Source organism: Oncorhynchus masou, chromosome 30 (assembly GCF_036934945.1).
Source record: "Oncorhynchus masou masou isolate Uvic2021 chromosome 30, UVic_Omas_1.1, whole genome shotgun sequence".
NCBI lineage: Eukaryota > Metazoa > Chordata > Actinopteri > Salmoniformes > Salmonidae > Oncorhynchus > Oncorhynchus masou.
The window spans coordinates 17,257,472-17,273,609 of NC_088241.1; the positions used below are offsets into that span (position 1 = coordinate 17,257,472).

At 42.3% G+C, this 16,138-nt stretch overlaps 1 protein-coding gene across 2 annotated transcripts; it reads right to left on the bottom strand.

The window, feature by feature from the left end:
* Nucleotides 1-1,583: 1,583 nt before the first annotated feature.
* On the bottom strand, nucleotides 1,584-13,000 carry tp53inp1 (tumor protein p53 inducible nuclear protein 1). 2 transcript variants are annotated; one of them, XM_064948235.1, is made up of 5 exons: nucleotides 12,788-13,000; nucleotides 12,138-12,194; nucleotides 10,318-10,636; nucleotides 5,252-5,723; nucleotides 1,584-4,459 (listed from the first exon to the last, which is right to left on the bottom strand). In XM_064948235.1, the coding sequence occupies exons 3-5, from the start codon at nucleotides 10,442-10,444 to the stop codon at nucleotides 4,198-4,200; spliced, it is 861 nt and encodes a 286-aa protein (XP_064804307.1). In that variant the 5' UTR covers nucleotides 10,445-10,636; nucleotides 12,138-12,194; nucleotides 12,788-13,000; the 3' UTR covers nucleotides 1,584-4,197. The 2 variants fall into 2 exon arrangements, with proteins under 2 accessions (XP_064804307.1, XP_064804306.1); XM_064948234.1 differs by lacking the exon at nucleotides 12,138-12,194.
* Nucleotides 13,001-16,138: the final 3,138 nt, after the last annotated feature.

Consider the following 16,138-nt stretch of genomic DNA (forward strand, 5'->3'; position numbering starts at 1 on the left):
GAGGGGTGGGGGGGTCAAAATAAAAAGTAACAGTCAGTATCTAGTGTGGCCCCCAGCTGCATTAAGTACTGCAGTGCATCTCCTCCTCATGGACAACACCAGATTTGCCAGTTCTTGCTGTGAGATGTTACCCCACTCTTCCACCAAGTCACCTGCAAGTCCTCGGACATTTCTGGGGGGAATGGCCCTAGCCCTCCGATCCAACAGGTCCCAGACATGCTCAATGGGATTGAGAACCGGGCTCTTCATGCACAGAACTAGCAGTATGGCTGGTGGCATTGTCATGCTGGAGGGTCATGTCAGGACAAGCTTGCAGGAAGGGTGCCACATAAGGGAGGAGGGTGTCTTTCCTGTAATGCACAGCATTGAGATTCCCTGCAATGTCAACAAGCTCAGTCCGATGATGCTGTGACACACCGCCCCAGACCATGATGGGCCCTGCACCTCCAAATCGATCCCGCTCCAGAGTAAGAGGCCTTGGTGTGATGCTCATTCCTTCGACAATATACGCAAATCCGAACATCACCCCTGGTGAGACAAAACCGCAACTCGTCAGTGAAGAGCACTTTTTGCCAGTCCTGTCTGGTCCAGCGACGGTGGGTTTGTGCCCATAGGCGGCGTTGTTGCCAGTGATGTCTGGTGAGGACCTGCCTTACAACAGGCTTACAAGCCCTCAGTCCAGCCTCTCTAAGCCTATTGCGGACAGTCTGAGCACTGATAGAGGGATTGTGCGTTCCTGGTGTAACTCGGGCAGTTGTTGTTGCCATCCTGTGCCTGCCCCGCAGGTGTGAGGTTCGGATCTACTGATCCTGTGCAGGTGTTGTTACACGTGGTATGCCACTAAGAGGATCATCAGCTGTCTGTCCTGTCTCTGTGTTGCACTGGATTAGGCGTCTCACAGTACGGACATTGCAATTTATTGACCTGGCCACATCTGCAGTCCTCATGCCTCCTTGCAGCATGGCTAAGGCACGTTCAAGCAGATGAGCAAGGACCCTGGGCATAATTCTTTTGGTGTTTTTCAGAGTGAGTAGAAAGGCCTCTTTAGTGTCCTAAGTTTTCATAACTGTGACCTTAATTGCCTACTGTCTGTAAGCTGTTAGTGTCTTAATGACCGTTCCACAGGTGCATGTTCATTAATTGCTTATAGTTCATTGAACAAGCATGGGAAACAGTGTTTATAAACCATTTACAATGAAGATCTGTGAAGTTATTTGAATTTTTTATAATTATCTTTGAAAGGCAGGGTCCTGAAGAAGGGATGTTTCTTTTTTTGCTGAGTTTAGTGATTAAAGATCTTCCTGCCAACTACTTTGCTCTGTTGTGATTGGTCAAACATTTGTGATAACTTGTTCTCAATTGTTTGATGAAGTCCATCTTTTAAACGTTTTATTAGGATTTTATATTGAGAATGTCATACTGAAAGTAACATCATAGCTGTCTCAGCTCAGTGCTATAAAGGGCTTGTTTTGGAAATAAAGTCTAGGCTGGCTGGTGGGTCTTTCTTGCAAAAGAGATTTCATCATAGTTTAATAACCCTGGTAGAAAAGGTTAAATTGATCAAATGGACAGAAACGGAAGAGTATGTGTATGAAAGCATTTATTGTAGACTGTGGCTTACATCATGACAACAGATCATGTATTACAGTTTTAGAACAGACTACCACATTCTCATTTGCAAATTTTGCTGACCATAAAAACAGAGTGAATTGATCTCTCATACATCCAAAATAAAATAATGCGATCAGTTAAGAAGATAAATAACAGTTAACGCTCAAATTCCTACACCTTTTTGGCAAAGTGCTGTATTATTCCAGTAAACTAAATCAAAGCAAAAGTCTAAAAAAAAATGCCACAAAATATTCTTCACACAGGAGAAAACAGGTTTGCTACATTTGTGTATAAAAGCTGTACATGGGCTGGGTGGTTCACGAAGAGAAGCTACCTCCTGTGTGCATAGTTGATTTGCTTTTGTATGTGTTGTCCTTTTGGACAACAGTTCAAGTTCTTCATTAATGCATTGTCATTATACTGTTTAACCTGGAAGGCACGTGATCCACAACAAATTCAAGGCATAAAACAAAATACAAATCCCTGTTATTATCATTATCAAGAGCTCATACAGACAGCTGAGGACAAAACAAAATGTCTCCTTCCAGCTTCACACATCAAAAATGAGGACTTATCCATCTCCTCCATTCCCTTCGTCCTGTTGCCCGTGTCACAACAATGCAGTACAAAAATTGACGCGTCAAATGATGCAAGTTTTGCAATCTGACACATCTGAAAATAAAAAAGATACACAAATACAATGACTAGGCTTAAATCACTTCACTATAATCAGTTTACAACTATATAGACAAAACCAAACAAAACCATCTTAGTGCTTCTTAATGCTACCATGCTAAATACATCTGAGTATGTATGTACTGTGTATTTCCCCCAATAAGTACAAAGAAACAGGTGATATTAGGTCATAATATAAGGTCATAATAATATTAGGTCATGTAAATGATTGAGTTTGCCCTGGATACTTGACTTTTAGAGGTTCTGTGAAACTTAAAATAGGCTACTTAGGTGTTTGAATTGTGTCTCTCTGTGCTTTCTTACCACAAGAGCGCACAGATTCATGTTGTCACAAACTTGACCATTTCAGAACAAAGTCTTCAATTTGCAAACATTGTTAAAGTAAAGAAGAATATACTGTAAAAGCAAAAACAATAGTAATATAAACTATTGCAAGGTTAGAGTTTGCCGCTACTTTTTTGGTTGACATTTTAACATAATATTACTAAGTTATGTAACTAAGCAAATAAAGAACAGGGTAAATATCTAACTCAAAACAATGGAAAGTACACAGAAAAAATATACAAACAAAAATGAAAAAAAGACAGTTTCACTCCATCTTGGGGTTATAACAGTCGATTGAGAGAGTAGGAGTTCATTTTCACAGTCCTTGGAAAAGCAAACGTTCAAATTCAATTTTCTCGAGACGCACACGATTATTTTAAAAGGTCAATCATTGATCACAAACATTACCACAAGGCAAAGCACACTATCACAAATTTGGAAGGTCTCCAGTATGTACAAAGACAATTAACATCCGTCAAGTAATCTGCATTGGAGTAAAGTGTAAAGGTGATTGGCTATGACCCTGAGAAGTGGACTGCAGATTTAGAACAAACAATGAGAGATAACAGAACAAAATGTGTTTTTGTATCTTTTCTGTTTTCTAGCGCTATACAACCATGCAACAAATCACACACTAACATAGTCACACCGCTGCTTACAAACATACCTATATAGATAAACGCTCATACTAACTTCATACTGATATGTAATATACGTTTTTTTCTTTTTAAAAATATTTTGGAAGTTTTTTTTAATAATACATTTTACATTTATTTTTCATCTTAAATTCTACTTTTATAACAAGGCGTTAAGTGATATTTAACCCAGTATTTGACCAACATTTCCTCAATCAATATTGTGAAAGTACTGAATTACTATGTTCAAGGCAGGTTCACCCTTAATCAGGAGAGGGGGGTGATGATTTTGAAAAGTAAGTTGTGGCCATCAGAATGACAAATGATATTAGTTTGTCATGAAGTGATAGAGAAAGCAATTTCATTGGAGGGACATTAGAAACAACTTTGTTAATAAACTGTCCTAATTACAAGTGAAATACATGCTCCTTTTCTAAATAACTACTCCTACTCTAAAGACATCACAGTCATTCTATTAAGACACAAACCCTCTTCTGATAGCACACAACCACTCTGACAGCATACAACAACTCAATGACATCACTAACAATGTCACTACGACAGCAAACAAGCAACTCCATGATATCAATCAATGACATCACACAACCATTCTATGGCAGCATACAGCCACACTATGACATCACACAAACATTGCAGTGTGGGTGAAAGCGGAGAGTGTCGCTACAGGTGTAATATCTGATTGAACCAGTCTCTCCCAGTTACCATGTGGTGGTGGGAACCTGCAGCGGAGTAAAGTGACCTATGGCATTGATTCTAAAGGATTCCTCATCACGTCTCTTCATTCCAGAGTGGAGGATCGGTGGATGGAGGGAAGATGGAGAGCATGTTGCAGGATGAACTCTTTTCGTGGATCCAGGTTGAGACAGATGGATGAATTGATGGATGGAGGGTAAGGGATAGGGCCAGGACCTCAGTAGTTGAGGTGCCTCTGGCCAGGCTGGTGTAGATAGGTGGTGGTGGTCTTGGCCTGCTTGGCCCCTCTAGTACGCAGCAGGTTGAGGCGGCGTAGGGCGTTGCGGGAGAGGAGCTGGTGCTGGGCGGCGCCACGTACCCTTTGGGCCAGGCGTCCGTGCTGCTGGACCTGGTCTAGGAGGCCTGAGGCCCGGGCTGAGATGGCTGCTGCATAGCAGCCAGCATGGAGCCCAGCTCTGCGCTGCACTACCATCTCTGGCCTATAGGGGGAGACAGGAAGGGGGCTGGACTGGTTAATCCATGTTTTTTTTCTTCTTCAATTTCTGCCTAAAATGACAAATCTAACTACCTGTCAGGACCTGAAGCAAGGATATGCATATTCTTGATACAATTTTAAAAGGAACCACTTTTAAATGTGAAATTAATTAAACACTTTTAAAATGTGAAATTAATGTAGGAGAATATTTTTTACATTCACATTTTTTCATTTAACCTTTATTTAACTAGGCAAGTCCGTTAAGAACAAAATCTTATTTACAATGACGCTCTGCCAGGGAACAGTGGGTTAACTGCCTTGTTCAGGGGCAGAATTACAGATTCACACTCCCAGGAATGTCATACATGATGGATAATTAGTTTACACACTAACTTTCACACATCTGGGACCCTCAGGATGACAAATCAGAGCAAGATTACTGAATGTAAGTACATTATTTACCTTCAGAGGTGAATGTATCAAACCAATTGCCGTGAAAAGTTTGTTGTTGTGCACTCCTCAAACAATAGCAGAGTATTTTTTCACTGTAATAGCTACTGTAAATTGGACAGTGCAGTTAGATTAACAAGAATGTAAGTGTTCTGCCCATATAAGACATGTCTATGTCCTGGGAAATGTTCTTGTTACTTACAATGTCATGCTAATCACATTAGTGCACGTTAGCTCAACCGTCCTGGAATAGGGACACCGATCCCATAGAGGTTTTTAAGCATAGATTTACTAAATGTAGGTGATGAAACACTACTGCCAGAATTTTTGCAGCAACAAGTCCTACCTGTGGCAGGGGATGTCAAGCGAACGTCGACCTGGCTCCTTGACTACGGCGGCAGGTACGTCAACAAGGGGGAGGCAGAGATTGAGGTTGAGGGAGAGGGGGAGGTTGAGGGAGATTCGTGGGGGACAGTGGGTGGTGTACACAGACATGCTGGGGTGTTCTATCAGCAGGTTCTCCAGGGGACTGGTCTCTAGTACCATAGGCTTGCCCCTCCTCCCCCCGCTGAAGCAGGGTGGGGGAGTGACGAACCAGCTCTCCTCTAGAGAACAGGCCTCCAGGCACTGGAAACCCCCCTCTTCCTCCTCGGGACCCCCATCCTCGATGTCGGCGGTGGAGTCCAGGGAGGAGCAGGAGGCATAGCGGATGGGGGAGCTGGCGATGGGAGAGGGGACGACCACAAGGTCCTCCTCCTCCTCTGAAGTCAGGTCCACCTCAGACAGGCCATCACCACAGGGGCTAGAGCAGGCCTCGGCTGGGGAGAAAGGCAGGGATTGGTTAGGATACCTCAGCACAAGTAACATTTAAATAAGAAATGGAAAGTTTCTGTTTGCCAAAGCATGTAGGGTAAAATGTGTGAAAATGTGTTATACAACCATTGAGTTTTATAATTGTAGATTAAAAAAAACCTCCCCGTAGCAAAATATAAAAATGCAATATGATGGTCTTGAGCTCAACCTGGGTGGAATAACAACTCACATGCAATACCCTAATATGGCTCTAGGGGGCAATGTGGCACAGAGAAAATGGCTTTAGCAATCAAAACAAAAACCATCTTTTCCCCTGATGCATAGGTGTCAAAGCCCTACAGGCACAGCGCAGTGTTCTGTCTGTCAGAATAACATGCCTGACCCAAGATACTAGTGTGTGTGCGCAAGAGCTGTCACTCATAGGATCAAGCAGCTTTAGCAACTCCCTCTACCAAACTGCTGCCAAATGCTTTCCAGTCTTTCCCAACTCTAGAATGCACCAAAACACTTTTTTTTCTACTAGCTAACTATCTCAAAGGGATAGGAGAGAAACTAAGTTTCAATAGAATAAATCTAATCAAGGTAAATGAGGTGGTTTGGCTGGAGCGAGAAGTTGCATTCACTGCATCCCTGGGCTATATAGCATGTCTTGCTTTGAGACTCGGTGGTGTTACTGTAAATAGTGCACTAATAAGTCAGAATAATACACTGCCATATGGGAAGTATGATGGAAAAAGCAACTTGATACCAGATGGGAATCAAAGCCAGCAGATTGCTGTTTGGTTTCCCATTATACTAAACATAGCCTGTACCGACGTCTGGCCAAAACTTAATTCCTGGCCAAAGTTTAAACCTGACTGTCTGTCTTTTTTTGGACAGAATCTCTGATAAACAGCTGAGTGTGTGCATGTACATGTGTGTGTAGATGTTTTTCTCTGTGTTCTCTGTGTATTAAGTGTTCTCTGTGCATAACAGTGTTCTCTGCGCATAAGTGTTCTGTGTGTGTATTGGATGTGTTCCCTTGTGTGCATGATCATGAAAGTTTTCCTCTCTTTCCTTTTCAGATGAAGACACTTTGTGTGCATAGATGTGTTGTGTTCCTCAGAGTGTGTTCATTTCTGAGTGTGTTATGGTGTATATAAATACACCCACTCCCAAGAACACCAGTTCCCATCCTCATCTTTCTCTGTCAAGCATGTCAGCAGCAGTGCAGCCACCTTGTTTACTCCAAAAAATAAAAAGAGTAAATCTCATCTGTGCCGACACACACCCTTAGTTTAGCTGCTAAGCAACACAGCAGAACCCTAAAACGGCTTACATTCATCATCACTGCCTCTGTAAGGCTAATTGGGACCTGTAATCCTCTCACCATCCACCTTGTGTTTGTTTTGTGTGTGTGTGTGTGTGTGCGTGTGTATACTGTATGTGTGTGCGCACGCAGGAAGGGGGAAGGAAAGCAGTCCACGCTATTGATAATAGATTAGCAGTTTAGAAGAAGTGGGAGACTAGTGCAACTTGAGGTGTTGAAGTGTGCCAGGAATACAGCTCGTACACACTAAGTAGTACACACTTTAAGTGTGTGGAATCAATCCCTACTGTAAAATAGGTCACGGTACTGCAGTCTGTGCAAGAAAGAATGTTTCAATGCTTTCAGAGACAAAACATCTGACCTCAAGTGTCTGCTTACTGCATTCACTCTAACAGTTCTATAAAACAGACACGTAATAAAGGGTTTATGATACCATGTATCATCAGATATTAGAGATTCACTGTGATCAGACGAATCATTATTATGTCATACTGTTCTATGATCACATAACAGTTTGGGTAAGGCTACAGAGTGCTTGGACTGTAGGGTAATATATCAACCACCTGTTTGTAAAGCATTATGAATGCTTTTATAGGTATTCAAGCATTTACATGGAACACCTGTAATGAATGATGTGTCACATGGTTTATGAACACATTGTCAGCCATAATGCATTTCCCAAAGGTTGTCGTAAGAGGCCATGAGCTACATATGTAAGACAAGTCCAATAACGAATTATGGCGTGATAGACAACGCTATGAATGCATTAATCCCAGGCGGTTTGGGTCATAGACCGTGTTACCGACTGGGGACAATTCTGGAGGGGAATTCTGCTGGGCTGTCTGCCCACACTTCTCACTCCTCAGAGCCCAGAAGGGCAACTCTACTGGGCCTATTTTTATCTTCCTCCCCTTAGCCCCACATGCTTTTGTTTGACCCGATTACAGACATATTGCCCATATACTGCCCCATATCCCTTCCACCACCCTCCCCTCCCCCATACAGAAGTGGGCCAGCAGGATTCAGTCTCTCACACCTTGAATATTCACACACTTGTGGAATATGAGATGTGTCAGAGACAGACGGGCTGGATGCACTCCCTTCCCCCAAAGAACAAGTGTGTGCCAGGTGTGTGTGTGTATGTTATTGAGCAGCATATATATGCTGTATATGTATAGAACCATGCATGTATGGGCACACGTGTATTTGTTTTTGTGTGTATGGATATTGGGAACCTTGCCAGGGCTTAGAGTAGCATCCTTGTGTCTGCATTTGTGAATACAGGTGAACCTAGGTTGCATCAGTTTATGGAAACTATAAGGCACCTAAGGACTGCACAGCCAAGCAGTTGGATAAGGTCATTTCATAGATGTTTATGAGATATAATATCTGATAATATGCTCACATGGAAAAACAAAGGGTGCAGTGGCATATAATCATACTATACCGGCTCCGACACTCGTCGGATGTGGCAGGGCTTGCAAACTATTACAGACAACAAAGGAAAGCACAGCCGAGAGCTGCCCAGTGACACGAGCTAAATAACTTCTATGCTCGCTTTTAGGCAAGTAACACTGAAACATGCATGAGAGCATCAGCTGTTCCGGATGACTGTTTGATCACACTCTCCGCAGCCGATGTGAGTAAGACAGGTTAACATTCACAAGGCCGCAGGACCAGATGGATTACCAGGACGTGTACTCCGAGCATGCGCTGACCAACTGGCAAGTGTCTTCACTAACATTTTCAACCTCTCCCTGTCAGAGATTGTAATACCAACATGTTTCAAGCAGATCACCCTTAGTCCCTGTGCCCAAGAACACTAAGGTAACCTGCCTAAATGACTTCGAACCTGTAGCACTCATGTATGAAGCCATGAAACACTTTGAAAGGCTGGTCATGGCTCACATCAACACCATTATCCCAGAAACCCAAGACCCACTCCAATTTGCATACAGCACCAACAGATCCACAGATTATGTCATCTCTATTGCACTCCACACTGCACTTTCACACCTATGTGAGAATGCTATTCAATGACTACAGCTCAGTATTCAACACCATTGTGCCCTCAAAGCTAAGGACCCTGGGACTAAACAGCTCCCTCTGCAACTGGATCCTAGACTTCCTGACGGGCTGCCCCAGGTGGTAAGGGTAGGTAACAACACATCCGCCACGCTGATCCTCAACACGAGGGCCCCTCAGGGGTGCGTGCTCAGTCCCTTCCTGTACTCCCTGTTCACTTATGACGGCACGGCCAGGCACGACTCCAAAACCATCCTTAAGTTTGCTGATGACACAACAGTGGTAGGTCTGATCACAGACAACGATGAGACAGCCTATAGGAAGGAGATCAGAGACCTGACCGTGTGGTGCAAGGACAACAATCTCTCCCTCAATGTGATCAAGACAAAGGAGAGGATTGTGGACTACAGGAAAAGGAGGACCGAGCACACCCCTATTCTCATCGACAGGGCTGTAGTGGAGCAGGTTGAGAGCTTCAAGTTCCTTGCCGTCCACATCACCAACAAATGAACATGGTCCAAGTACACCAAGACAGTCGTGAAGAGGGTACGACAAAACCTATTCCCCCTCAGGAGACTGAAAAGATTTGACATGGGTCCTCAGATCCTTAAAATGTTTTACAGATGCACCATCGAGACCATCCTGACGTGTTGCATCACTTCCTGGTATGGCAACTGCTCAGCCTCCGACGCAAGGCACTAGAGGGTAGTGCGTACGGCCCAGTACATCACCAGTGCCAAGCTTCCTGCCATCCAAGACCTCTGTACCAGGCGGTGTCAGAGGAAGGCCCTAAAAATTGTCAAAGACTCCAGCCACCCTAGTCACAGACTGTTCCCTCTGCTACTGCACAGCAAGTGGTACCGGGGTGCCAGGTCCAAGAGGCTTCTGAACAGCTTCGAATGGCTATCCAGACAATTTGCATTGCCCCCCTCCTTCTACACTGCTGCTAATCTGTTATTATCTAACTCTACCTACATGTACTACATGTATTATCTAACTCTACCTACATGTACATATTACCTCAATTACCTCGACACCGGTGCCCCCGCACATTGACTCTGTACCGGTAGCCCCTGTATATAGCCACGCTATTGTTATTTACTGCTCCTCTAATTATTTGTTATTCTTATCTCTTACTTTTTTAAAGGTATTTTCTTAAAACAGCATTGTTGGTTAAGGGCTTGTAAGTAAGCATTTCACTGTAAGGTCTATCTATACTTGTTGTATTCGACGGATGTGACAAATGTGTATGTTCTGAAGCTCACCCAGATAGTCCACCAGGATCCACTCTTCATCCTCCTCCTTCTGGCCAAAGCCCTGTTCTCCAGGGCCTCCCCCGCTCACCTCCTCCACATTGTCCCCAAACAGGACACTGGTGAGCCTCTGGAACATACTGGAACTCCTTGGAGGGGCACAGAGGGACCGGGGGGGGGGGCTGAGCGGTGCGAGGACGAGGAACAGGTGTTTTGGTCATCAGCTGCAGGTGCTAAAGTGCTTCAATAAGGTACGGATGTCTATCATCTGAGGGGAGCTGTGTAAAGTCTGGTCATAGCTCACCTCGAAGTGTGCAAAATTACAAAGGACCTGAGAGACAAAGGGGGAGGGGGAGAAAGGGAGATAAGACGTGGTTGTGATCTTGAGTGACACATTTGAGACCATATACATGAGCTTATAAAGACCTGTGTGAAAAGGGAGGGGGAGATGCATACAAATATCATTTAGCTTTTGGGCAATTGGCAGGAGGAAAACATGGTTCAGACTGAACTGGAAGGACATCCATGTTTCATTCTGGCTTACTAGTTTTAGAGTACACTCCAATATAAACACTCTCTGCCAATAAATAGGTTTTCTATATCTCTAATACTCGATAATAAAACATATAAAAGGGTAGCCAGATCATTCACAACTGTCACAAACTTCAAAGAGGCACCGTATGTGGTCATAAATGTTTACAGGTGTGGGTATTATTTGACTATCTACCAGACATCCCTCATACAGGCAATTATGGAAATAGACCCATCATCAACTAGCTGCCAACTGACATAGACATACTGCCCAAATATGTGTGGGCCTAAAAGGTCTGTAACCTAGCAGCTTGTTCACTGATAGGGTGGTCCTTTATAGAACACACACTATAGTGCTGATTATGCTGTATCTTCACCTAGGGATCAACTCTCTGTGGCCTTACAGTCCAGTATTGGTGGTATAGGCCTGACCTTTCTTTGCAATTAGACCTCCAGTCCCACTGACTAGAGTGTTAAAAGCTAGACAGCATGTCTGCTGATAAAGTTAACTACTGCCCCCACACTGACACACCAGGGATACAGCGAAGCAGTGACACTGTTTTCAGGTCATACATTATGACCCCTGATCTGAAGCAAGATCAGTGATACACAACAACCAATATTCTGCCAGACAACATTGAATTCCTGCTTGTGAAGCCACATTTGTCAGTGGAATTGTAAACTATGAGTTGTATGCATGTACACATGTATGGTAAACAAATACAGAGCTGTGCAGCCAATAATTAGAGATCTGTGGGTTTGTAAGATCTGAAAAGCCGAGAGAACTACAGTAGCTTCTTTATGATAATGTTCAAAAAGGACAAGATAGTTGTTTGGTAGACCTGACACAAAAACTGAAACCTGGTCTGCCAGATAGGCTACAGGCAAACACACGTTATGCCAGAATTACAGGTTTGTCATATATTACCTAACATCAAACATATTCGTCAGATTTGTAGGATGCCAGCGATTGCAAACAAGTCGTTCTTTGAGTCAATGTCCTCTTATTTGTTAGATTCAACGACAAAATAAAGTGAGCAGCTGTGCTATAAGGTTGAGGGACTGAGGGCTTTTCTATGGGACTTTATCGACAGTATGTCCAATACGCAACCGGGTTATAATCTCCTGCACCTGTTCGTCCTCAACAAAATATCGCTTGCAAGGATTTTCTTCCCAGAACGGTGGCTCTATTCAGATAGCAAACACGGATGGGGGATGAAAGCGTCGTGATATTGGCAACATTAAAAAGGCAGAATATTATTATTTACGGAATGAAACGGTAGGTTAATGTGAGAGCTCACCGGATATTTTCTTGTCGTATGTATTTGGATGGTTGGTTGGAGGCCTGTCGTCGACACCTTGGAATAGAGAACGTTAGGAGCCGTGACGATTACGTCATATGGATATTCTCCATGAGTGTTACACCCAGAACAAAATGCCTGAAATTGTCTCTGTAATAAAACGCATAAATCCCTGAAAATATGAATTAAATGTTCAGTTAGTGTCTGTGGTAGGCTGTCTGCTTGCGGGATGATTTGTTGACTAGCATACAAGCGGAGGGTGTATAGCGTAACCCTACACCTCTTAGACGGGTCGCAGCTCCTACAATGTTCAACTGCCAGCAAAGTTTAACTTAAAAAGTACAATTCTGTTTTGTGCATATAATTAGCTCATCCCTCAATAGACAGGTAAACATCTAGACCTTGTCATTTTAATAACTTTTCATTAGACTGCGGTCTGACTCTTATTTGGCAAAAATGGGCCGAGAATCTTATTTTTGCTACACAAAACACTGTTGGTGCATAAAAACAGTGGAAATAGGCTATGTATTTGTGCTAAACCGTACTTGTGTAAATAAAGTAATGTCAACAATGGCCTACAATTAAAATGAAAAAGAGAACTGTGTGTTCTTTCAACAACAGACAACAAAGAGACCCTCCAAAAAACTCACCTGCGGCAAGAAAAATGTGAACATCAAAGGACGGATATTTAGTGATAAAATCCTTAAGACTTTGAGGTAGATTGTATCTTTTCGAGAATATAAAAAAAGTTTTCTTCGCGGAAGAAATTTAGTACATGGACCTTTGTTTTCGGAACAACACAGTTCGTTACTTTTCCGAGCCTTTCCGAGGTTCCACTGTTCCCTTTGTTATTGTTGAGGCGAACTAACAGCTGATCGGAGTGACGTGTTTTAGGGCAGCCTATGGGAGGGCCCTGTATTAAATCTGTAAGCCAATCATACGCCGCCGTTGACTCTGACAGACTGTCACCAACGCACGTGACCCACCCCAAAGAAAGACAAGACTGGGCTCGGCCCAGCCCACACGTTTTTGGGAGTGCTTTTCAAAAAGTGTCTTCAAACTTGTCAAAATATTTGACTAGGCACCCTTACTTCCTGTGATGTGTAAAATATCGCCCATGTGTTTCCTTTTTTTTCTTTTTACCATTTCCCGGCTTAATTAATCAAGCTTTATGGACAGCAGGCTATAAATGAACAATATTGTAATATGCTTATACCATGTCAAAATACAATGCTTATAACCCTATGTTATATAACTGTCTATAAAGGGTCAATGAAGCCATCCTGTAACATTTCCCGGTAGTCCAGTGACAGTCAAATGCACTATTAATGTGAATGTGACATTATCAAAATTACCAAAACACAAAATTTCATCCTGAGGTGACTAAAATCCTTCTTTACATGCATAAGAATAAAAGCAAATTTAATAGTGTGGGACCATGTTACAAAGCAATGACAGCTCTGCACCCTCCCTGAAAGGATACATTCAATAATGAAAATATATAGATTTTAACCTTATACCAAGTTTTTTGTTGTTGCAATCACTAAAATTAGATGGACGGATGTCTCCTTTGTTGGGACAGAACGGGCCATTGGCTTCACAAACAAAAAGGATCCAGACAAAGGAATAGGGGATAAAAATATGACAGTGCACTCAATAAATAGTATGTAGGTCACCAGTGAGGGTACAACAACGCACCCCATTCGCTCAAGCGGTGCAAATTGGGAAAAGGGACCTGACCCAAGACATGGCACACCAACCCCCATACATAAACCGGATTAAGGACAGTTTGTACAAAGGACCTCCTGGGGCTGGTTGCACCAGTTAGTCGTAACTCTACGTCCGATGTAAAATGTTCTGGATTGCTGGCCCAGTATTCCATTAGGGTGAAAGTAAGACTGAAATTCACAGTGGGTATATAGACAGACATATAAGTGTCTTTATTGCCTAATAAGTAAGTCAAACAACTAATATAAAATAAATACCAATAGCAAATCGTTATTGAGGCTAGAAAACACACCTCAATTTGGCTAACATTTCCCGAGCCTTGAAGACTATTCAAAAGGACATTCCATGAAAACCCCCAAAAATGACTGATTTATCAAGACGAGTCCCCACGTTTGTATTAAAGCAGCACAATAACGCTGAAATTATTGCTGACCCCACACACACACGCCATTTAAAACAGTTGGACGACTGGAAGTTTCTGTAACAATATGATAAATGTCTTCAATGGCAACTTTACTCCAATATTTCCGTCATTCAGTGATATTCATTCCCAGAGTAATTATTCATTAATCCATCCCATTGTGGTTAAGAAAATGTGCATGCATAGTGATGAGCTTTGTGAAGTGGTGGGACGGACATGCCCTGCAAAGGTTAGAACCAATTAGGTGTTTAAACCCTGAATGACTAACAGGGGCCGTTGTATTGAACCCTGCGCGCAGCCATCATGGCACTCCTCAATTGTAAAACATTTTGGAAGCTATAGAAATGCATTTATTAATGTCTACATTAGTTTTCTATAAGACACCTTAATGCATACTTTTAAATTATGTGAGCTAAAACATTTTCCTTAAAAGTATTTTTGTTGTTGAGAGTACTAATGTTACTGTCCCCACTACAAATTTTTGTTTGTTAAATACATGGAATTTTGTCCTTGAAAAACTTAATTGAAATACTGTAGAATTCCACTCATTCCTATGGAGGACTGCTTTTAATCCAGAGTGCCAATATGGCAGACCAGGGGCTTCGAAGCCTCTCAATGGTCAATATATAGCATCAGCAATCCAGGCTTTATATAAATCATTGTTCAGAACTGCCATGGCCTACCAACCATAATTATGAAACATCAAAATCTCATGAAGTCGCATTGCTTAAGCCGGATATAGCTACGACTAATCTTATTTTTGGTTGGTGCAACAGGTGCAACCTAGCATTTAACACCAATTATTTTTTTAACACCCAACTGGTGCAATCTGCCCCTGGACTGCTGTCCAAGTATTCCATTGTGGTGAAGATGGAACTGCATTTCAGTGGGCATATAGACTGACATAGGAAGTAAAAAGACACTTGTCTAAGTAAGCCATACACAACTAATATGTAATAAATTACAAATAGTTTGAGGCGGCTACAAGAATATCTACATGAAATGTATGTAGTTTGGAATAGTGTTTCTAAATATACCCTAACCCCCAAAACAAAGAGCAATGTTAAAATGAGGAAGTCTCTTGACAAAGGGCTGAGTAGGATGAGGCCATCATAAAAAATGTAGAGACCATAAACTGAGTATGTGTTGTGTTATGCCACAGCCACCCTGCCCTCTCCCTTTAGGGCAGTCTGGTTTGTCTACACTGGACCATAGGGCACAGTTGGTGTTTATGTAAGCACCAAGAAACTCTTCCTGGAAGGCAAATATTTTCCCATCACCCCATCTTTCAGAGGTGAGGTTATCTAAGTGTGAATCAGTCATACAATTGAAGACGGAACTTTACATAAACAAGTTTTAATGACTTCAACCTAAGAGTTTCAACCACTCCACAAATGTCTTGTAAACAAACTATAGGTTGGGCAAGTCAGTTGAGACATCTACTTTGTGCATGACACAAGTAATTTTTCCAACAATTGTTTACATACATATTATTTCACTGTATCACAATTCTTGTGGGTCAGAAGTTCAAATACACTAAGTTGACTGTGCCTTTAAACAACTTGGAAAATTCCAGAAAATAATGTAATGGCTTTAGAAGCTTCTGATAGGCTAATTGACATAATTTGAGTCAATTGGAGGTGTACCTGTGGATGTATTTCAAGGCCTACCTTCAAACGCAGTGCCTCTTTGCTTGACATAATGGGAATAATCAAAAGAAATGACCTCAGAAAAAAATTGTAGATCTCCACAAGTCTAGTTCATCTTTGGGCGCAATTTCCAAATGCCTGAAGGTACCATGTTCATCTGTACAAACAATAGTACGCAAGTATAAACACCATGGGACCACACA